Source organism: Jaculus jaculus, chromosome 4 (genome assembly GCF_020740685.1).
Source record: "Jaculus jaculus isolate mJacJac1 chromosome 4, mJacJac1.mat.Y.cur, whole genome shotgun sequence".
Taxonomy (NCBI): Eukaryota; Metazoa; Chordata; class Mammalia; order Rodentia; family Dipodidae; genus Jaculus; species Jaculus jaculus.
Genome location: NC_059105.1, coordinates 59,939,948 through 59,963,277, shown reverse-complemented (window position 1 = coordinate 59,963,277; position 23,330 = coordinate 59,939,948). Strand labels below are relative to the sequence as shown.

The 23,330-nt window shown below is 39.7% G+C and overlaps 1 protein-coding gene across 1 annotated transcript in view; it reads right to left on the bottom strand.

Moving 5' to 3' along the window:
* Ccdc141 (coiled-coil domain containing 141) overlaps nucleotides 1-20,570 on the bottom strand; it is a 197,855-nt gene extending 177,285 nt beyond the window's left edge. The window contains exons 1-2 of the mRNA XM_004660290.2: nucleotides 20,345-20,570; nucleotides 18,421-18,543 (exon numbers count right to left, since the gene is read on the bottom strand). Coding sequence (XP_004660347.2) covers nucleotides 18,421-18,543; nucleotides 20,345-20,446 — 225 coding nt within the window. The 5' untranslated portion in view covers nucleotides 20,447-20,570. The remainder of the gene's footprint in view (nucleotides 1-18,420; nucleotides 18,544-20,344) is intronic.
* Nucleotides 20,571-23,330: the final 2,760 nt, after the last annotated feature.

Genomic DNA, 23,330 nt, shown 5'->3' with positions numbered 1-23,330 from the left:
TCTTGAGAGTGTTTTCTATTGTCTGAGGGTTGTCTGCACTCTTGGATTTGTTTAGATTTCACTACCTTTACTAGGAGGTCTGTGCTGCTTTTGTGTGGCTGAAAAGAAACAGGCTCCTGGAGGCTTATCAAGAATGCTATTGTGTGTTTTACTGAGGAACTTGAACTCTACTGGCTGCATCAAAAACAAAAACAACACCAAAGAGAATGACACATTCCCTAAGACTTGATAGAAGTTCGAACATTAGGAAGTGTTTGTACCAAACAGAAGAATAAATAAATATGAGAGAGTAAGGAACATCTGTTCTCAGGATGAAGAGCCCATGGTGGGATGGAGACAATTCTGGCCCGGAGAGCCAGCTTTCATTCCTCTCAAAAACTTTTCTCTTTTGTACCACTTACTCCCACAGCACTGTATTGCAAGGCTGGCCTTAAATTCTGCCTTCTCCACGAAGTCTTTCCAGCTAAATTAGTTTTTCCCCTAAACTTGCCTGTGGTGCTTTCACTATCAGCATCCTTCATCTGGGGACTTAATTAATCATCTAGTGCCTTGATGTTGTGAATGTGCTGTTATTTAATGGTTTCGTGGGCCTAACAGGGTCATTTTGTCCTCTATGCATTATACATTATAAATTTCTAAAAGCTAAGAGTGCCTGTTCCATTTCTTTCATGTCCCTTGCAATGCTAAACACAGAGCAGGCAGACCATAGGTGGGGCTCCAGCCTGCCACACAGACATCCTGTTGCTACGGTAACTTGATTCCTTCAAATCCTATGAGACCAGAAGCTGTGACACTCATTACTGAGTGGTCCTTCTGAGGCAGGTGAGAAGTGACTCATGCCATTGTTATACTTCTTACTTCTCCTCAATGAGTGAACTCTTGAGTCCACATGATCAGAGAGCCTGTACCTGGGTATGGCTACAGCACAAAGGCAACACACTGGGGTTGTAGTCCCAGCCCACGGTTACCTAGTGTAGGAACTGGGAAAATGACTTGACTGGAGTGAGTTTTGTTACTTCATCTGTAAAGTGAGGATGAAAACTACTGATAGAGGCCTGGGGAGATGGCTCAGCAATTAAAGTGCTTCCTTGCAAAGCCTTATAGCCTGAGTTCAATTCCCCAGTGCCCATGTAAAGTCAGATACACTAAGTGGCAGAGGTGTCTGAAGTTTGTGTGCAGCAGCAAGAAGCCCTGGTGTACCCATGTTTTCTCTCTCCCTCCCTCCTTGTCTCTCTCTCTCTCTTCACTCCTTCCTTTCCTTTTTGAAAACGAATAAAAAATATCCAAATGAAAACAAAGAATGGATGGGTAATAATCATTCAACCCTAACTATTGATAAATCCTGCCCTGGATGCTTTAGCTGTTCAAATGCTTGAATCCACACACCCATCTTCTCAGGTAGGCACACATATGGCCTGCATTTTACAGGTGTGGAAACTGAGAGAATGAGAGGATAAGCACGTGCCTGAAAGTTACTTACACAGTTTATATGCATACATATAAAACTGTATCGCAACACTGAATTTCATATCTGGGAAGGCAGAACATATAGGCTCAATTACTAGGAAGCCATGGAGATCATTTCAGATGGCTAATCTAAAGACAAATAAGACATTTAATATTTAAAATTAATGGGGCTAACACATAGAAATCATTCAATATTCACTGAATTATGTTCTTATACATGTCATGATTCAAGCTCAAATTCATTTACATTTAGACAAAAAAAATCCAGATAATAACTCAGTATGTGCCACACTGTCTCTACCCAGAGGAAAGCTTATAGTTTTGGGAGAAATACATTCACTCATTGAAAAAAAACAAAAAACATAACTTAAGGAAACCAACATTAAAAGCAATGCTAAGTGAAGAGGAGAAGCCTTAGAGCCAGATGCCATGTGCCGATTGCTTGCTCTGCCCAGAGCTTTTTCTGCTGGGGACCGGGGAGCAGTTGTTCAGCAGGTGCACATGGTGATGTGGGCGTGGATGCTGTGAAAGCCACGCTTGCAGCACGTTATGCCGGCCATGCTTGAATAAGCCCCACGTTCAGGTGAGACTACACTGCATATGACACATGTAGATGGAGAAGCCCAGAGGAAGCATCAAGGAGAATGACAGGCCCCGAGCAGACCAAAGCTCAGGGAGAGCTCACAGGGCAAACTGATTTGGTATGGTAAAATAAGGATATTAATAATTAACTTCGAAATCCATCCTCCAGCTCAGTTAAAAGAAGAGTAATGATACAAATCAGAAAAACTAATAGGGTTAATAATTTATCAGTCCCACCATGTTCTCTGAGAGCCAAATGGACATTAATAATTGAGTCTTCTTAAAACCTTCAAGGGCAAGGTTGGCAACAATATTGAAATCATCACTATTGCATTTCTTTGCCTGCATTCCTTTACTTTGCATGGTTTTTTGGTTGCTACACAGAGATGTAGTTACTGCTCAGAGAGTATGGAATGCATACCGTATTCATTCATTGTTTCTATAAGTATCTATTAAACATATAATCTGAATATGGGTTTAGTCCTTAGAGATGGAAACATGTCTATAGTCTAACGACAAACACAAAAATGCAAGAGACAGATTTATGGTAGATATGTGAAGACTACAACTTACAGACTACAACAATACTCAGTGGTAAACCAGGCCAACAGTCCAAGCAGGCAGCATTTGATGAGGTGTCAGAGATGAGTGCTTTTCTCACTGCCAAATCTGACAGAAGACTCCTTAAATTTGCTGCTGTTTCTAGAGGGAAAATTTAGAGAGCCAGCCAATACAGGTATTCCTCCCCACACCCCTCTATCCCTCTCTCCTTCATGTCCACCATGATGGGAACTATTCTCCTCACAAGGCGCTCCCTGCCATGATGGGCTAAAATCATGAGACATGGAAGCCATGCCTCGCCTCTAGTTGTTTCTGTCAGGCATCTGTCATAGCAGTTGAAACCGTGACCAACACAGGTTCTGCTGATGGCCACTCTATTCGAGACCTTTCATCTGGATGTTTCATAGACGTTGTTTCTTCTGGTTTTAGCCAGATCTGCTTAGTCCTCATGGGGCATCAGAATTGTTGCAAACCCTTTAAAGGGAATGAAACTATATGGGTGGACAAGCCTGCCCACTGGTCCAGAGGTCTTTGTTTCTCTGACTGCTTTTTGGACATTGTCTTTATGCCATTCACTCTCACTGATTTCCTCAGTCACCAGAATGAGATCATTAGAGTACAGCATCCCCACTATAGACTTGCCTATCCAGGACACCAGGAGATCCATGGCACCATGACCACTTGGCATCCTGAGCCTGCTAGCCTTCCCTTTCTTTATAGTCCTTCCATCTCTGGTCACCTGAGTAAAACCACTCAGGTCATGTGTCTGCTTTAGCGCTTCCTCTCACAACTTCTGTATCTCAGGGACATCCAGATTCCTAGGAAACAAATCATTCAGTAGCTCACTGCCCCTCTTCTGTAGAGGTCTCTCATCTTTCCCATTCGAACAGGAGGTTCTTGTCAGTACCATCCTCTTGCTGAAGCTGCATTTCAGAAAAATGCATTACTTTTGCTACTACTGAGTTTTTAAAAAAAATATTTTTGGAGCATTTTCAGATACAATTTGTTTTTGTTGCTTCCCATCCTCACTCATACACCCCCATCCCATCTGCCCCCTCCAGTTCCCCTCCCTGTGATATTTTCCCTCCTTCTGTTTATATGTCACATGTATCCTTTCCCTCATCCTTTCCACATCTTCCAGCTCATATTTTTATAATCACTTTTGGTTATAGATCTATGTATTTAGGTTTTATCACATTTACCCTCTATACATACTCACTTACAGATATTACGAGCTAAGGCCCACATATCAGAGAGAACACGCAGTTTTGTTCTTTATGAGTTTGAGTGACTTTGCCAAATATGATTCTTTCCACAGCCTGCTTTATTAAATGACTGTGCCTTGCTGTCCAGCCACAATGGCTCCCCTGAAACTAGTCTAGAGAATTCATTCAGTCACATCTACAGGGAATTCTAACTTAAAACGGCACTCTTTGGCAATGAGGTAATAATACCAGCAGTTTCTTGTTTTCTTGTACTGCAGACTTAACGGGGTAGGATAATCATTGATTATGAACTTGTTCTCTATGTCAAATAAACGGATTCTGAAATACCTTGTTTATAACCTATTCATCTAAAAAAATATGCCTCTATTACATGAACATAATGTATTAACTACTATAAAGATATTTAAATGTGATTTTTTTTGCTATCTGATTCAGAATTCTAGTCTGTCTCAATGTCTATTAATAGTTTATCTTTTAACTCCGGAAATTTCTATTCAAGTCCACCTTGAAGAATTATAAAGGTAACATTCACAAGACTGTTATTATCAAGTATATCCCTGCTTGGCTACCATGAAATCTAACCATGTAGACAGCCCAGCATGCATGCCTTCCGACCTCTGCCTTTTCCTTCGTACCAGCAGAGCCTCACTTGATGCTTCTGACAGGGCTCACAACGGGCCGATGTTCACCTGTTACATGTATCTCAACAGATTTGCTAACCTGGTCCTCTAATCTGGAATATGATCCTCAGGCCCAGTCTTTACACATCACTTACCTGGAGATCAGGAACACTGCTCTCCAGGGCTGCTGACTCTTCTAAGGAGCCACCTGCCAGCCCTGTCTTCCATATGCTAGCTTGCAATGCCCACATTTTAAATATCAACATCTCTTTGAATACATTTGGTGAGGCATTGAGTTAAAATGGCATAAACCATTGTGTTATTTGGTCATATACTACTTCTGAACCTGTTTAAGCATCTGTTAAATGTACATATTTTCCATAAAATGTTGGGATTAAATACTTGAGGATTAAATACTGAAGATGATGACAAGTGTGGAGCAGATGACCAACACATAGTGCTCATTGCCTCTTCTGTAAACTTTCTAAGGTGGGGGAACTTTATTTCACAACGTTTCATATCTGCACCCTCTGTCTACCAACCTGAGTGGGTATGCACATGATATCCTACACCTATATACCAAATCCACAAGTTTATGAAAATTGTAGCAATTATGGAAAATCCTGCTTTCAAGTTTAGCTACTTGTGGGTTTGTCTGAAGGGTGTTCTTTGACTTTGACTTTAGTATAACTATAAACTTGATCCATTAGAAGGAATCATTCTCAATGAGTCATGAATTACACTGGGTTGAAATTTCAGGATTGAAGATATTCACTGTACTTTGAGAAGCTATTCTGTAGGATGGTTGTAAATCTCAAGTAATATAGAAAATAAGTTTGCTGTTATCATTCTTGGAAGAAAAATGAAATCAAGCATTAATAATTTTGTGTCTTTCTAATCTTGATGGGTTACTCAACAATTTTTCCATGTTAGAGCCTAGATATGAGTCCTGGCTTGCTTTTTAAAACATCCAGGCAATGCTAATCACAGCTAGATTGAAAAGCTTTACTGAAGATCTCAATCTCTACCAAATTTATAAGGTAATATCTAGTCTGTGAATCTCTTCTCCAATCACAAAATATTAAATGACAATGAAATATGTGGAATACTCAAGTTATTAGCTACCATATTTTTCAGTTCTACTTATGTCACTCCTTTGTTTATTATTCAGAATTTAGGCCATTGTCTACACCATAAATAAAATATTACCAAAGAGTTAGCCCAAGTTTTCCAAATATGTGACAGAAAGCATCTTTGCTTGATATTATATACTCATCACTTAAATATCAAATACATATACTTGTTAGTATGGAAGCCAAGCAGGGATAGACTTGATAATAAATAACAGTCTTGTGAAGGTTACCTTTATAATGCTTCAAGGTGGACTTGAATAGAAATTTCTGGAGCTAAAAGATGTACATGTAAACTATTAATAGACATTGAGACAGACTAAGATTCTGAATCAGCAAAAAAAAAAAAAAAAATCACATTAAAACCAACATTAAGCAAAGTACATTAACAGAATCTGTTATTTTTTGGATTCAATTGCATTTGTCTCATTTTATCACTAGTAAGCAACATAACTGTCAAAAATCCACTGAGCAATATTTGAGCAACAGATGAACAATGAACAACAAATTAATTACCTATGAAAGCATTAATGAAATGTGCAGAAGTGCTTCCAGAATTTGTAAGTAGACAATTTACCATTTAATTACTGTCTTCTATTGTCAGTCTCTCACACTGTCATAAAACACAGTTTGTCTTTATTGTTTCAAATTGCTTTTGATACTGGTTTTAAGGAAAATACTTAAAGCAAACATCAACCATAACAGTTACCAAAGTTTCATGCATGAATATATTCACACACATATATTTTTCGAAAAATAGCATAGTAGGAAAAATATTTTACTCCTCTATGATCAGGTCTAAAAATATCACTTAATTAACTGCCTTACAGAAATTTGCCAATAGAAATAATTTAGCCTTTAAAAATTTTTTTTTTTTTTGCTTATTTTTATTTATTTATTTGAGAGCAACAGACAGAGAGGGGAAGAGGCAGAGAGAGAGAGAGGGAAAGAGAGAGAGAATGGGTGCGCCAGGGCCTCCAGCTACTGCAAATGAACTCTAGACGTGTGCGCCCCCTTGTGCATCTGGCTAAAGTGGGTCCTGGGGAATCGAGCCTTGAACTGGGGTCCTTAGGCTTCACAGGCAAGCGCTTAACCACTAAGCCATCTCTCCAGCCCAATTTAGCCTTTGTCTTAAAAAAAATATTTTTCCTGTAAGAAATCTCATGTCACAGTTTGTCTTTTCAGGTCTTGCATATACTTGGCTCATTAGTAAGTGTCTCTTGAGCTAAAAAACAAGTAAAAATAAATTCACAGATTTAGAGTACTTTACTCTCTAACTCTATCATACTGGACATACAGTGGCCACTAGCTATTTGAAAGTAAGCCTGGTTGAAATCATACAATGTTACTGGACTTGAAGTCTTGGTACAGAAAAGATGAAATATATCTTTGATAATTTTATAATGATTACTTGCTGAATGATAATGTCCTGTGTTGGGGTAAGTTAAGCTTATTATTAAATTACTTTCACTTGTTTCCCTTTTACTTTTCTTTTTATTAAATTTTTGTAATTTATGGATGTCAAAGAATTGTCTCATTTCATCTAAATTGTTGAATTCAAGTGCATATAGATCTTTATGGCATTTTTTATTGTACAGTTAATGACTATGGGGTTCATAGTGATATCCATTTTTCATGTCCAACATCGGTAATTTTGGTCTTCTCTATTTTCCTTTCTCAGTCTGGCTAGGAGTTTATCAATTTAATTGGCTTTTTCAAATTTCAATTTAATTGATCCTTTATTGATTTTTCTCTGTCATTCTTCTGCTTTTAATTGCAGTCACTGCTGTTCTTTATGTTACCTTCATTATGCTTGCTTTGATTTTATTTGCTTTTATTTTTCTCATCAAGCTTAGATCAATTTAAGATATTTATTCTTTTCTATATAAACATTTAGTGCTCTAAAATTTATAGGTGGCTACCCAAACAGTTTAAATTACAAATGTGGCTTGCAATTGTGGTTTACATTACATATTTCTATTTATTGCTCCTCTAAGAAGTCTAACATACTAGCAAAGCATTTTCTTTTCAACACATTAATCAAAATTTAATAGCCTGTGGGATTACTGAACCAAAGAATCTGTTATCAGAAAGCAGTAGCAGTAGCCTTGGGTGGTTGGGGTTTCTCTGGTTCCAATTATGGAAAAACTTGGGATGTGCTTTGAGTTGGCTCTTAAGTAATATTATATACGTGTGTATCTAAAATATTACTTAATATACATATTACTTATGTTATATTATAACATATATGACATATATAACATAATGTATATAATATATTACGTAAAATATACTTTATGTATTACTATTACTTAACAAATATATATATATGTGTGTATATATATATATATATATATAATATATGTATGTGTGTGTGTGTATATATATATATATAATATATGTATATGTATGTGTGTATATATATATATATGTGTATATATATATATATATATATATATATATATCCTTTTGAAACTGAATTTGAGAGCTTGCAGTTCAGTTTCATGTCTACTGGCAAAGCACTTGGTCTTTCTTTTAAAAAAGAACCAGATCACACTTATTTAATATGAGCCATGGAGTCACCTTCTGTGATGTCTCACTTTCCTGGCTTGACACAGTGCCTGAGATTTGCACCAGGGACAGCCCTCTCACCTGAAAGCTAGGGCTTTGCTCATGACCTGCCATGCCCACCACTGTGTCTCCCTAAGCAGTGGGAAGGACACAGGGAGAGGAAGATGATGCAAACTCACTGCCCGCACCAGAGCCACAGCTCTTGAGCATAGAGGGTGGATCAGGAGATGGCTTGGGCTGGGCCAGAGACATTGCACCCACAGAGATCAAACACAAGACCAGGTGATTTCCCCTTCCTCTCTGTTCCTTGGAGGTTCATTGTCATTGTACACAGGGCCTGACAAAGGGAGCTTTGGAAAGCTTCTGTCTACTTCTGATATAATACAACAATGTGTCAATCTGCCTTTGAACCTGATCTTGGAAAAAAGGGAGAGGAATGAGTCAAACACTGCTGCTGTGGTGGTATGTGGAATTCCATCTTTCCCTGAGTTACCGCCTGTCCACCACTCCACCTCTGGAGCAGAAGAGCATTCTGCCAGTGATTACAGTCACATGAGTGGACCCAGTATGGAGGGTGTTCCATTTATGTTGCCTGGGGCTGTAACCAGTCAAAGACAAAAGTCCCAATCTCACGCAAATGCTGGTCCTCCAAAGCATGAGATAGTAGCAGGATGGGGGAGGGGAGGCGCAGGTAATTGGTAAGACAAAGCTGTCTGTGAAGTTAGAAGTTAACCTTTTTGTCATGAGACAGTCATGTTGTTTTTAAATCTCTGTACATATTTGTACATTATTACAATTTTAAGGCAAAATCCATAATTTGGAAAATATGTATTTGGGCTGAGGCTAACTAGGCAGGAACATAGTAGACTTAAACAAAGCAGAACAGGGCTGCAGAGACAGCCTGGCAGGTCAGGGGCCTGCCTCTGAAACCCAAGGACCCATGTTCAACTCTTCAGATCCCATGCAAGCCAGATGCACAGGGTGATGCAAGAGGGCAAGGGTGCACATGTGCAGAAGCTGGTGCACGGGTCTGGAGTTTGATTACAGTGGCTGGAGGCCCTGGCAAGCCAATTCTCTCTCTCTTGCTCACTTGTTCTCTTGCCTAGAAATAAAGCCAGTCTGTTGGGCTTGATTCAAAAAACAAAAAAAAAAAAAGAAAAGAAAAAAGCAGAATAAAGAGATTTCCCTTCATGCTCATCTAAGTGCAATGTATACAAATGTTTTTGACTGAGCAAAAGGATCTCTTGCCTTCTGGCAGAGCCTGAAATGCATGTGCGCAGCCTAAGGTTCTCAGAGTAATGTAACGTAGCCGAATTGACGGTGGGGAGTGGAGACGGCTTGTCATCTTCTAGCACCAGGTCTTTGTATCATGCATGTATCTGCATTTCCTGACTGTCCGATTCGGTTCTGCCAATCTAAATCACAGACCAAGAGCCCCTTTGTCATTATCAGGAAGAACTATGGGGTCTACTTTCCATGAAACAGTTTGGGTTGTGAGTTATCTTTTTTTTTTTTTTTTTTTAGGATGGATTATCTTCTAAATAAATAATTAATAGCTTGGAGGCTCCAGTTTAAAGAACCGAAAAATGCCTCATTATGTTCCTGACCCAGGCTTCCAATGGTAATGTAAGAAAATGCTCAGGCAGGCTTGGTTTAAGCATTGAAGAATGTTCCTAGGTCACATAAAGGAAGTGTATGTCTCAATATAATACTTTACAGTATAAGGGATGCATAAGTAAGTGATCAATTTATAAATGTCTTTCCCGTGACTGGATATTGTTTTGTTTCCTGTTATTCTAAAAACAAAGATGCTCAGTAACCCAACAAAAGCAGTACTTTACCAAGACCTTGGTTGCGTTTTCATTTCAAAGAACAGATGCCTAAAAGTGGGGGGGGGGGGTTGTGTCTCCAGAAGTGAGCCTTTCACATTTTCATGCTTGCTCGTCCCCTCGCCCGCCGCCACGCCTGCAGCAGAGCCCCTTCCCTCGTGCTCTACCGGCACAGCAGCGCAAGCTCCTATGCACTTCCCGTTGCTGTCAAGTTTCCTACGCAAACCATTGCTAATGCTCGCCGTGTTCTCATATCTACGGATTTGCCTCTCTTCTGTGAGTTTTTCTATCTGTTAATTGATTTTCTGGTTTATCTTTCTTTTTTATCAATATGATTATTATAAAAGATGATAACCTTAACTGTCGTGTAAATTGCAAATATTTTTCTACCACTGCATTGTTGCCCTTTAAATGTGTCTAACAAGTCTGGAAAATCCACACTCATTTCCAGGATATCAGCACAGATACTACTTTCTCTGTCAACCGTTCCCTGATTTCCCTGGCAAAATTAGTCATTCCTTCCACACATAGCCATAACAATTTGTGCATATCCCTGAATATATAATTATAACTACAAACATAAATCAGGATACAAATAAGTTTAACATTCTAATAGATATGCTCCTGTTTTTCTTTTTTGTTTTTGTTGTTTTTTTATTTATTTGAGAGCAACAGACAGAGAGAGAAAGAGGCAAACAGACAGAGAGAGAGAGAGAATGGGCGCGCCAGGGCCTCCAGCCACTGCAAACGAACTCCAGACGCGTGCACCACCTTGTACATCTGGCTAACGTGGGACCTGGGGAGTTGAGCCTTGAACCGGGGTCCTTAGGCTTCACAGGCAATTGCTTAACCGCTAAGCCATCTCTCCAGCCCTTTTTTTTTTTTAAGGCAAGGTTTCACTCTAGCCCAGGCTTATCCGGAATTCACTATGTAGTCTCATAGTCTCAAGCTGGCCTCAAAACCATGGCAATCCTCCTACCTCTGCCTCCTGTGTGCTGGGGTTAAAGGTGTATGCCACCACATCCAGCTAGATATGTTCTTTTAATGCGTTCACTTGTCCCTGAAAAAAGTGAGTCATAAGAAACTTTGCCACTTTCTCATTAGTACTACCACACCATCGTTCATTTTAGAAAAACTCAGTTACATTTCTCAACTATCTCCCCAAGAAAATCCTTGTTTTCTTTTTCCTTCATGAGTGCTCCTTTTAGAGGCGTGCTATCCTTAGAGGATGTCAACATAGTTATTTATTGCTATGGAAGAAACCATCCTGACTTCTAATTGTCAAAAGAAGTCATTTATTTTGCTCAGCTTGGACAGGCAAGTTGGTTAGTTGGTAGCTGGGCTCTTGGCCAGTACTTCTGCCTGGGATCCTGAGTCCTCCTCCACTTAGACCTCCATTATGCCTCGTGACTTTCTTACAAATTGGGCATGTTCTAAGTGTGACTGACCCAAATTATAGAATGCAAAATCAACTATTTTCTTGAGTCTTGGGCCCAAAAGCTGGCCTAGTTTCATCTATACTGTGTTTTATTTGTCAAAGCAGGGGAAGGATTTGACTAATCTTAAGAGAAGAGACATAGGCTCCATTCTCCATGGAGCCTAATTGATAGCATCTCTACCCTGGCATAATCTTCTTACCTACTGGGTTTTACAGGGTGCTCAAAAGGATTTCCAGTGCAATGCAGCCATGCTGTGCTCCTTGCACAAAATGCAGAATGCCTCTCTTTCTTTCTTACCACATTAGTGTCAATTGGTATCTCAGCCACAGGGAATACGTGTGCTTCACATAACCCATGTCCCAAGAAGCCCAATCATGATTGCCAAGCCAAGAGGCAGAGCCTCCAATCTCAGAATGTATAAAATTTTCTCCTTGTAGAATTTTTGCACCTTTAAGAAATCAACTCATACCGATACTTCATTGATTGTGGACTTTTTTAGATTACTGCTTGGCATGAACAAATCACAGTAACAAATCACAGACTCTCTAGAATCTTATAAACCAACATTTCTGCTATGGCTTGAATGCACCTGCCCCCAATTTATATATAGAAACAAACCCTAATGTAAGAGGAATGGAAAATGGGGGCCTTTTGGAAGATGATAGGTCTAGAAGTCTCTGTCCTCCAGAATGGATTAACCCTACTAAAGACAGCTTGAAAGAGGCAATTGTGTCTCGTCTTTGCTCCTTCTGTCCTGTCTCTTAGAAGATGCAACATTCCTCACTTTGGAGGATGCAGCAATAAGGCATCATCTTAGAAGCAGAGCTTGATCCTCACCAGTTACACTTTAGCCAGAGATTTTTCCTGACCCTAGAACTGTGAGAAATAAACTACCCTGTGATGTGGCATTTGGTTGTAGTAGCACAAATGGACTAAAATTAATCATGGCACTTACTAGATCTAAAGAACACAATTCAGATTTAGTCCTTGGGATCTCTCCATATGTCCCTACCATTTAAAGGGACTGAAGAGAAAGGATGCAACTTGTAGACCAGAAAAATGTCAAGTGAAATAGTGCTACTCACCAGGAAGTTTTTGATGTTTCAGAATTTTGCTATTTTAGTAGAAAAAAAAATCTTCAATTTCAAAGCCTAATTGAGAAATTAAACTGTCTATGATTTCTTTGCTTTGCCAGAACTCCTTATTTGCATTCACCTTACTACAATGACCTTATTCAAAATGATTGCTGGAAAGTAGGAGCTTCCTATGAATAAAGCACAAATCCACTTGGGCCACAGATGGTTCTGTGTGGAAGCCTGGAATATATATTGTTCTCATCCCTTTCCCTGTAACATTCCACACTGAGTGAGAAGTGGACATTGAGGCCAAGTAAGGTGCAAAATGCTTACTAAGGGTAAAGATACCTGTACGATGGTGCTTATTAGACTTCCTACTTTTTCTCCTTAAAACCCAGCCCTTGGGGCATGACCGTCAGGGATGGGGTTGCAGTCTACATCTGCCAGCTTGGGACATCTGGTCAGGTCAGCAGAAGCAGACAGAGAGCCCAAGAGCAGCGCTTCACAGTGAGCTCATGACTGGGGCTGCCCATGGACACTTCTCCCCAAGTCTTCCTAGGCAGGTGGCAGATCTTTTCCCTTCCACAGGGAAGAGAAAGTGGAAAGATGAGCAGATGTTTCTCTTTGTCTTCTGAAACAGGTTCCCAAACTTTTGAGTATATTAAACATAGGCAAAGAAAAAAGGATGCCTTCTAGTGACGTAAACGTTGAGGAATGAAAACCTACTATGACATAGACATGTAAAATATTAGTCCTCTTAAAACACTGAAAGCTTTTCATCATATTCACAATACATTCTGTGAAATTTTCTCTAATGTATAAATATATATATATCACTCCAGTCACAAAAAGAGATTATTCATAGCTGAGTGTGGCAGTGCACTCCTTTAATCCCACACTCAGGAGGAAGAGGTAGGAAGATCACTGTGAGTTCAAGGCCACCCTGAGACTACATAATGAATTCCAGGGTATAGTGAAATCCTAACTTGAAAAAAAATCAAAATGGTCCAAGGGCTTAAATAGATATTTCAAAGAAAATGTACCACTTGGCCAATAAAAACATAAAAAGATGCTTTTGCCTAGTAGAATAATTATAAATTTAAACATAGAAAATGAAATGCAGAATGGATTGTAAATTTGCTGGTAGAACTGTAAAATGTAAAATTTCATATCTGCTGTGGAAAAACAGAAATGTCATATAACCCAGCAATTATGCAGTTGACATCTATATTGGAGAAAAGTAAAAATGGGTGCCCAAGCAAAGACATGTCTGTCAATGCTCACTGTAGCCTTATTTACAAGAACCAAAAGTGCAAACAACTGCAAGTGTACATAGACCAATGAATTTTTAAGTATTTTAAGTATCCCTCATCCAAAATATGGAACCAGAAATGCTCCAAAACCCAAAACTATTTGTATACTGCTATGACCCTCCATATGGAAAATTCCACACATGACCTCATGTTATAGATCACAGTCCACATACAAGCATTCTGAAAACGTTGTCTAAAGTTGCTTTAGGTTATATGCAGAGGATGCATCTGAAACATATGTGCATTTTGTATTTAAATTTGGGCTCATTGTCTGAGATATCTCATTATGCAAATACCCTCAAATCCTAAAAGCTCAGAATCTGAAACAGTTCTGGTCCTAAGTATTTCAGATAAGAAATGTGCAGTCTTTCTTTGACAATGTGTCATTCATCATTTATTTATTCATTTTTCTAAAGGAAATGAAATGCTAATACAGACCACAATTTACACAAATCCTGAAAATACCATTGCTGAGTGAAATAAACCAGCCCCTAAAGGACAGATACTATGTGATTCCATTTATATCAGGTGCCTAGAATATACAAATTCATAGAGAGAAAAACAGAGTATAGGTTTGCAGTAGAGATAATAATAGAATTTCCCTTTGGTGTGATAAAATTGCTTTGAAAATAGTATAGATGATTTTATATACCATAAATGTTACAAATTCCACTGAAGTTTATACTTAAATAATTAATATGCTAAATTTTGTTACATGTTTTAGCACAATAAAAATATGTTAAATGAATCTGAGTAAGTGCTGTAGCCAGTAACCATCCATCACCACCCCTTGTGTAAGCCAAGATCAATAAGGCTTTAGCTCACACTGCTGCTAATGTGTTCTATTTGTGGTGCATTCATGTCTACCTCCATCATCAGAAGTAGGAAAACCTAAGCCTCCACTGAGCCAAAGATTTAGTCTGAAACAAGAGTCAAATAAGAGGTGAAATGTCTTGGTGGTTTAGACATGGAAGGGTCATTCTTTATGGGAGGAAGTCCAGTGTCATGTATCTGCAACACTGGAGCCATGCTCAGGAGTTTTCATGGCACACATAGCCCTAATACAGTTGGAAGGCCGAGGCTGAGGGAGGAATATTCTATCAACATTCTGAAAGTTTCTCTACCTCTTCTGCCTACAAGCAGCCACAGGCAGATCTTTACCTAGTTTAAGTTTCTCTTTTCCTTTGCTGAATGCTTTTGTTCATTAGAAATAATTTCAGCAGGACTAGGAATACAGCTGCCTTTTGGGAGATAAGCCTTTTCCACATAGTTATGTTTTTACCACTAAAAACAGGAAAATATTTTTTCTCTGGATATTCCACTGGGATTGTTAAGTACATTGCTGAAGGCAAAATAAGATCTCTTGGAGGATACACATCACCAACATTAGAAGCACTCATAAAAATTATGTGTACCTAGAATTCTCCCATTTATTATGAATTACTAGGGTTTGAGATAATTTTCAGTTGAAGGCAGAAAATAGCTTTTCTATTAAACATCCAATTACTCTGATATATTCATTGTTAATTAAATAATTATGGCACTGCATGCACGTCCATACAGTATTGCATTTCTCTTTCCAGATTTTTCTTTTGGTGTGTGAAGGTAACTGTTATTATACTAATTTTTCAGATATATTCCCTGAAACCAAAAAGGCTAAATGCTATGATCAAGTCAGAGAGAACTCAGCTCTGACTCCTACATCCTTCCAATATCCCTTTCAGAACATTCTTTCTTACCATTGAAGCATTTTTCAGGGCCATACATACAAAAAAATGCCTAGAATAAGCATTAAATAATATTGGCTTCATGAATTACTAACATCCAACTCTTTTGAAAATCTCATACTAAAAATCACTTTGGTCTCACAATTTCCTGCTACAGGTTGCTTTGTGCATCCTGTGAAAGCCTAGTAAGCAGTGAACCAGCTGAATTGGTGATCTGTCCATTTACAAGATGGAACTTGCCACTTTAATTTGGTGCATCTTAAATAGACTTTAGATTCCCTGATAATTCTCTCTTTTATAACAGACATTTAAAAAGAATATTTAAAATACCATTAATGTTTAGAAGATGGATCAACTATTTAAGATGTCTTAGGCCCTAGTTATTAGGTTGATAGCAAGCAGGTAGGTGAGGGGAAAATGAGAGATGGACATTAAGTGGTTAAGGCAAGAACCCTGGGTGGGGCCAAAATATCACTTTACTTGACAGCTTATTTTCTTGGACTCATTTGCAGGCAGGCTGAAAACAGCTCCAGGATGCCAGGGCATTTAATAATAAGATCTACACTAGATAAGAAGCTGTGATTTGTCCTCTGCCCTTATAGATAAAAAGCCAGAAGTCCATAAGACTTAAGTAGCTGGCCTATAGCCAGAGGTTTGGCATAGAAGAAGCAGATGTTCAGAATCTAGAACTCCAAGTGCCTCTCAAAGTTGATGGACCCTATTAAATGGAAACCTGTTTCCCACCTGAGCTTTTGGGTATACAGTGTGAACATGGGAGCTGGGGAGAGCCACAGGGCTCCATTTAAGATAACATTGAAGAGATGAAGGAAGGAGACAGAGACGCGGAGACCCAGTCTGCCGTGAGCCTCTCCACCACTCATGACTCACCCGTGGACTAGGAAAGCCAGACGGCATGAGTTACAGTGGGCCCTGGGGAAGGAAGCCACGTGGTTTCAAGGCCATATTAGCTTTGGTAACAGGGGCAGGTGCACAGATAGGGACCCACAGGAAATGAGGATGTGAACCCCAGAAATGAGCAGGAATAGCAAGAAAGTATTGGATTCCAACAGTTCATGGAATTGGAGATTCAAGAATTTCTTGCTTTTTTAAAGTTTTTATTGACAGCTTCCATAAGTATAGACAATAAGTCATGATAAATCTCCCCTACTCCCATTCTCTTCCTCTCAAATCCACCCTTCAATGAATCCCCCCCCATCCAATTAGCCTCTGGTTTTTTTTTTTCATTTTGATGTCATCATCTTTTGTGTCACAAGAAGGCTTTGCCTTGTTCGTGAGATTGCACTAGTTTATGGTATAATTGAAGTTTAACACAGGTCTTTTAATTCAATGTTCTTTCACATTATAATGTTTTTCCATCAATATACACAAGCCTTCCTGTTAACTAGGGCCTGTTGTCTTGGATGACAACTTATATGCCAATGACCAGAGCAAGAAGCTGTCAAACATGGGAGTAAATTTCAGTTTATAATAGGTGTTTTTTTCAGTGCTAATTCCTTCTTCAACTTCTCAGTCTGATTTTCCCAAATACTTTGACCTCAGTCTATGTATCTGATGCAAATTAGATCTGCCTCTGAAGTAGAAAGCAAGTATAAAGTTGAGCAGGAATACTCAGACCACAGAATGCCCATCATCTCCAGGCCTCTTTGATCCTAACAAAGACTTTTTTTTTTTTTTTTTTTTTTTTTTTGCCTATGGGAGTTATGACTCAGAGGGCTGGCGGCATCACAGTTCTGTGTTCTCAGAAGGGAAATGGGACCTCATAGGGTTTCAAGCTTTACCTGTCCTTGTTGTGGAAATTTTTAAGGACATTTCCTTTCCACTTGTGTTTTGCAAGTTTGCAAGTGAAGTCTCATGGGACCACAAAGTAAATACTGGAAGTTGGAACCTAGTGGCAGAAGTGGTCCACCCCCAGGGAATGGGCACTGTCTGCTCTCCTGGCTACTCCCCCCACAGTGGGTTCCACCCAGGCACTAGGGAGACTGGCCACCCAAGAGGGTCTGCACTTACCCACATGCCCCTAATACCTGAAGGAGCCAAACACTAAATAGCAAAGAAAAATTATTTCAACAGATCAAGAAAACTGTATTTGCTTTAAAAATATTTTATTTATTTATTTATTTGAGAGAGAGTCAGAGACAGATAGAGAGAGAGAATGGGCATGCCAGAGCTTCTAGCCACTGTATATGAACTCTAGACGCATGTACCACCATGTACATCTGGTTTACATGGGCACTGGAGAATTGAACCTTGGTCTGTAGGCTCCGCAGGCAAGCACCTTGACTGTGAAGCCATTACTGCAGCCCTATATTTGCTGTGTGAACAAGGGATCCCACAATTTTTCTTTTCACTAGGCATTAGGGATGGCACATCCATCTTGACCTTACTTGACAGTCCCCAATCAATGGCAGTTTTAGATTTTCTACAAAATAACTCCAGCAGGTCTGGCTTCATAAGCTATTACCATTTTGAGAACTTTTAGTGCTAAGCCTCAAGTCAAAGGTTTGGGAAAGTTCACCAGGGGAGTACCTAAACAATTTTGACCAGAAAACATAATGAGAAACAGAAAGCTTGGCCCACTGTCATGGTGCCAAAGGAAGGGCATGGAGTGGGAGATGACACAGTTCTTTCTCACTGGGGATGGGAACTTCTCCACAGGGAAAATATTATCCCTCCATATTGTCTGTCACATTATGGAAATTTTACACAGCACTATGCTGATGCTTGTCATAACAATGGTAGCGTTTTCCCATTATCTACCTGCATTATAAATGCCCATAGCAGTGACAGACATCAAGAATATCTTAAAAAACAAAACAAAACAAAAAACTCTTCCTCTGCTTCACATCTGAAAATCTTACCTTGAGTTTAGCCAGAAGAATTTCATGGTCATGAAGTAGTTTTTTGGTTTCATCTTGACTGCTCCCAATTTCTAGAAGATTGGGCTGTGATTCGGCTAGCTGCAGCTGAACCCATTTGCCACACTAAAGATACAAATGAATTGAATGAACATTTAGTTCCTCTTACTCCTTGTCACTCAACCTTCTCACTTTTCATTTGTAATTTCCAGTTAAACTTACTGCACTTGCTTCTTTCCATTAAGATGGACCCAGAACATTGAAATAAACCGGTCTAGTACAAGCCTGGGCCCTTTCTTGTTTTATTCTTAGAATAAGTTCTCTCTTGCAATATAGACTTGAAGTTTTAAAATTCCCAATTGAGAAACACGTGTAACAAATGATGGATTAGTCAATATTGCAAAGTCACAGAATAAATTCTCACAAGTGTGTTCTCACTAAGCATTTCCATAAAGTTAGTGAAATTCCACATGCATAAATTAGGGTGCAAAGTCCCCTAAAGACCAGACACAAGCCTCCCTGTTCATCAAGGAGGGTGTTCCTCTATGACTACTTTGGAGTGTGTTTTATGTGGAGATGGTCCCAACCTGAGGGAGTTGTGGAGAGAAAAGTGAGTTACATTCTGAGAAACAGAATTCAATGAAAATAAGAGTTTTCAGTGTAATTTTAAAGGTCTTTTGGTTGTTGTTGTTGTTCAGTATAGTTCTGGTTTTCGCAGTGGTCATTCGCCATTATGATTCATTCTACTGTAAGAGTGTTTCGTGTTTGAGGAAAATAAATGGTCACTTCAGAAACAAGGGATTTGCATCTTTCCCTCACTGTTCAAAGCGTCTCTGAATCATGGTGGATCATCAGTTCTAACTGCTTCTGCTCCAGTCTCCTTCCCAGGCCCACTCACGCCTTTGCAGAGAGAAGAGGGCGTAGGGTGGGGCGGGGGCGGGGGTCTGCTAAGGCCTTCCTTGCACAGGTCTCCCACGCTGCTATTTTGACCTTGGCAGAAACCTGCACTCTGTGCTTCTAATCATTTTGCTCAATGTCAAGTTTTGTTTTCCTCATATGAATTTTCAAATTACCATAAATTTTGCAGCAATTAAATTAAACTAAGCAGGCCTTTTCCTTGCCCTAATGAAGGGCCGAAAAAGCCATTCAGTAAGTCCCACAGGGTCCTCAAAGTAACTGGCCAGGGACACCAGCTTGTTTTCCAGTTTTCCTTTCACTAAACATGACTCCCTTAGGTGGTAAAAAGTCTAAAGCCAAGCATAATGCTGCCGAGGTTTCAGTGGGGCGTTTCCATAGGGAAGAAAATCATGACTGCTTCTTCGTCCTAAGGCTGTGTGGCTATGTGGCCTTCCTTGCAAATGAACAAAAGTTGCTAGACATAAAACATGCAGTTAAACCCCAAACAGCTAGCTTTCTGTTCTTAAAAGCTAGTTGCACCTACATCCTTTACTCCTGTGGCCCCAGAGTCTATCCAAGCAAATGGGACAAGGGGGTAAAAGTGCCTGTACCATGTGAAAACCAGTGCTGCGGGGCACACGCCAGCGCCTCCAGTGCTCTACACAGTACCTCCTGCCTCCCCCACCTCCATCACCTCCACTCAACAATCACAAGCACTGCCCTGGCCCTCCTGAATCGTCAGCTGGCATTCCTGACCCTCTGTCACAGTGCCTTGCCTTCAACAACCAGACTAGAAACATATAGTGACTTGGTTTATTGGGCTGCTGCAGATGTTTTCTAGCTAGCTGAACAGCAAAGGGACACTGGTGACTTGGTGAAACTTAGAAGTTTCTCCTAGTTGCTGGCTTAAGCAGTCTAGAGCACTTGCAGCTATCTACACTGCACTGCTGAAGGTACGCCGTATCCTTCAAGGTTGCCAACATGCCCCAGAAGTCACAGCCGCATAGAGAAAAGCAAGCTGTCAGCTTACCTTCACCATGGCTATCACGATCTTGGAGTCCCCAGCTTGTACAGCTACAGAGCTGACAGTTGTCGTTGAAACCCCCACACCAGGGCTTTCTTTGCTGGACATGGTACTTTAGAAGCCGAAGTTATAGATCGGGTAGTCTCCGCACAGATGTGTGTCCGCTGGTCATGTCAGAAGACAGCCACGGGGTTTCCAGGATTCATTCAGGGAAAGCTCTTTGCTCGCACTGATTACTCCGCCAAAAGGAAAGAACAGGAAGTTAAAAATAGACAACCCATTGAGCTTATCATGAGAGAGAGAGAGAGAGAGAGAGAGAGAGAGAGGAGCAAGTGGGGAGAACCACACCCCTAGTATGGTAACGCTAAGTGCCTGTTATTTTTACCATTATCTGAAACATGAAGGGCAGCTTCAAGCTCTTTGCCTATCAGCTGATGTTTGATAGCAAATGGAAAAAAAAAAATTACATCCTGACAACCCAAATTAGTTTTGCCACTGAAACTAAACAGTTGTAACTATGGACTTGGAAACCAGCAAGTAATTGACCTGGATATCAATCTTTGCAAGTCTCCCTCATGCAAAGAAAATCAGCCAAAATGAACTTTTAAAAAGAAGTTCTCATACTTGTTTTAGGCTTAAGTCACAAAATTGCTCAAAACGTATTTTTAGATGACTCTGTTTTTCTAAACTTATTGGATTCTGCCAGATGAACTTTGTGGAATGATCACATGTTTTCAAAGCCTCGGATATCTTAGGGGATATTTAAAAAATATTTCAAACAGTATTTGTCAATAAATATACATAATCTCTGGATTTCTTTGTGCTTACTTCTGAAAAGCATTTCTAATCTAGTGAGCAATCAGCTATTAGAAAGCAAAACACGTGCCTGTTACTTTTTAATTGCATTGCAGCAACAAAATGATTTTTGTTGACTGGAGGTTAAGACTATAGCAATTTTGCTATAACTATTTCTAAAGAATAGTACTATGCTTCAGGCTTGGATTTTATTCTCCACCTCCACTCCTGAGAAGCTATATTACGGCTACATGACCACCAGCTTCGTGGACAGATTAACCCCGTTGTTAGAAACTCTGCATGTGTCACAAGTTGTCTGTGGCATTAGGCAGCAGCTGTTGGATTCCCTTGTCAAAGAACAGCTGAAAATAACACTGAAGCTTAGGTCAGAGGTCAGATGCAAACACATCAGAGACACTAACTCCCAAGCTGTTAGAACCATTGGAAATCTCTGGGACGAAAGCCAGAGTAGAGGAGAGAGCAATGAACAGAGTTTAAAGGAACCAGCTCACTATGTAAAACCTTTAGCTGGATTTGGAAGCATGTTAGATTCAGAGCTGACCGTCAGTGGGCTGCATAAGTATCATTTCTTGCTAAGGTTCGTTGAAGCATCCTTGAGTTTTGATGTGTGTGGGGAAATGATATGTATATATATACAGTAATATAATTTTACATATGATCAACAATTTTTTTTTTTCCAGAAGCTTGTCGTGACTGCTCTGTAAATGTGTAACCTTAACCCTGGTGTTCTGCTCTCAGCATCTGACTGCTGCTCCAAAGAGATGGGACCCTCACCTGCACCCCAGTTCTCATGCTGAACAAACGTCACCTGAAGCTGCAGGGGAAGCAGTTAGAGAGCTCTACACAGCAGAGGCCAAGGCACATGAGAAAATAGCCATTATGGTTTCATTCTGTGGCAGGGCTGGAGCGCTCCCTTCCACTTGAATCAAAATGTAATTGGTCCATACAATTTCAAACGATTGACGGCAACCAACTTTCAGTTAATTGTTCTCAAGGAAAAGCAAGAGTTTACACCTGTGCCCAGAATATCCACATATGAAACCAGATGCACAAGGGGTATTGTTTAAATCCTTCTGGGCTTTGCCAGCCAGAACTGTGCCATGCACTCAGAACTGTACACTTTCACCCAAAGTAAGTCCTGGGCTGCATACTGCATGGCTTACATGTTGTATAAAGGTCCCCAGAATGGAAAAAGTCAGTTTAGTGAGCATTCGGTGAAGACCACAGGTTAAGGTGAGAATAGCTCAGTCCACAGAGCCCCACTTGGGAGGGTTGACCATGACAAGGGTCAGGGGACAGCATGGAACAGCTCAAAGTGCCAGCCAGCTGGTAGATGGAAAGAAGGGAAGAAATGGAAGGGACCACTTGGCTGAAGGTCCAGCTAGGTCCAAGAATTAAGGACAAAGGGAATTAGAAATACTTAAGACTGTTAAAAGATTAATCCAGCTATTCAGCAACATATTTCGTGTGTGCATGACCTTTCCCTTAATTAGATGGAGCAGGTCCAGCATTACATAAAGAAAATGCTTTCTACTTGGGTGGACGTGAGCAATTAGGAAAGTTTCATGCTTGCATTTAAGTGGATTCTGCCAAGTGTTTTTATTTTAATTCAAATTCTTGGCTTTAAAGCATTCAAAAGAGATGAATCATTTTTCCCTTCTTTCCTCTTCCTTTCTCTTCTCATTTTTTCCCTGATTAACTTTGTAGCCCTTCTCTTTTTAGAACCAAGATGTTCTGATCTGTCCAGTCATCATCTGGTTTCTGCAAAACTTTGGCCTAACTTTCCTCATCTAGAAGAGTGCTTAATCCTAAACTACATTATTCACTCCAGTAAACAGTTTTGATGATAACTAGCATGAATCATATTTCAGTAAAGGAATTGGCATGCTAGAGTTAGGTGCTGTTTTGTTTTTTTTTTCATACTAAAGTAGTAAAAGCTTTTTGATTTATCGTTTGCTTCTGTTCCATCTCCTTATCACCACCAGAAAAAAAGAAGCAAAACAAAATGAGAACTTTTCAGGCATTCTCATACTTTAGAAGTTTGTAGAGAATCTTGCAGAGGTTGTTATTGCCTTTCCAGTTTGTCCCACTTGGAAATACCTTTTTTAAATGTATGAACTGAATTTTAGTGAAGTATTCTCCACCAAATTCTAAAATTCTCCATGGAGAATCATAC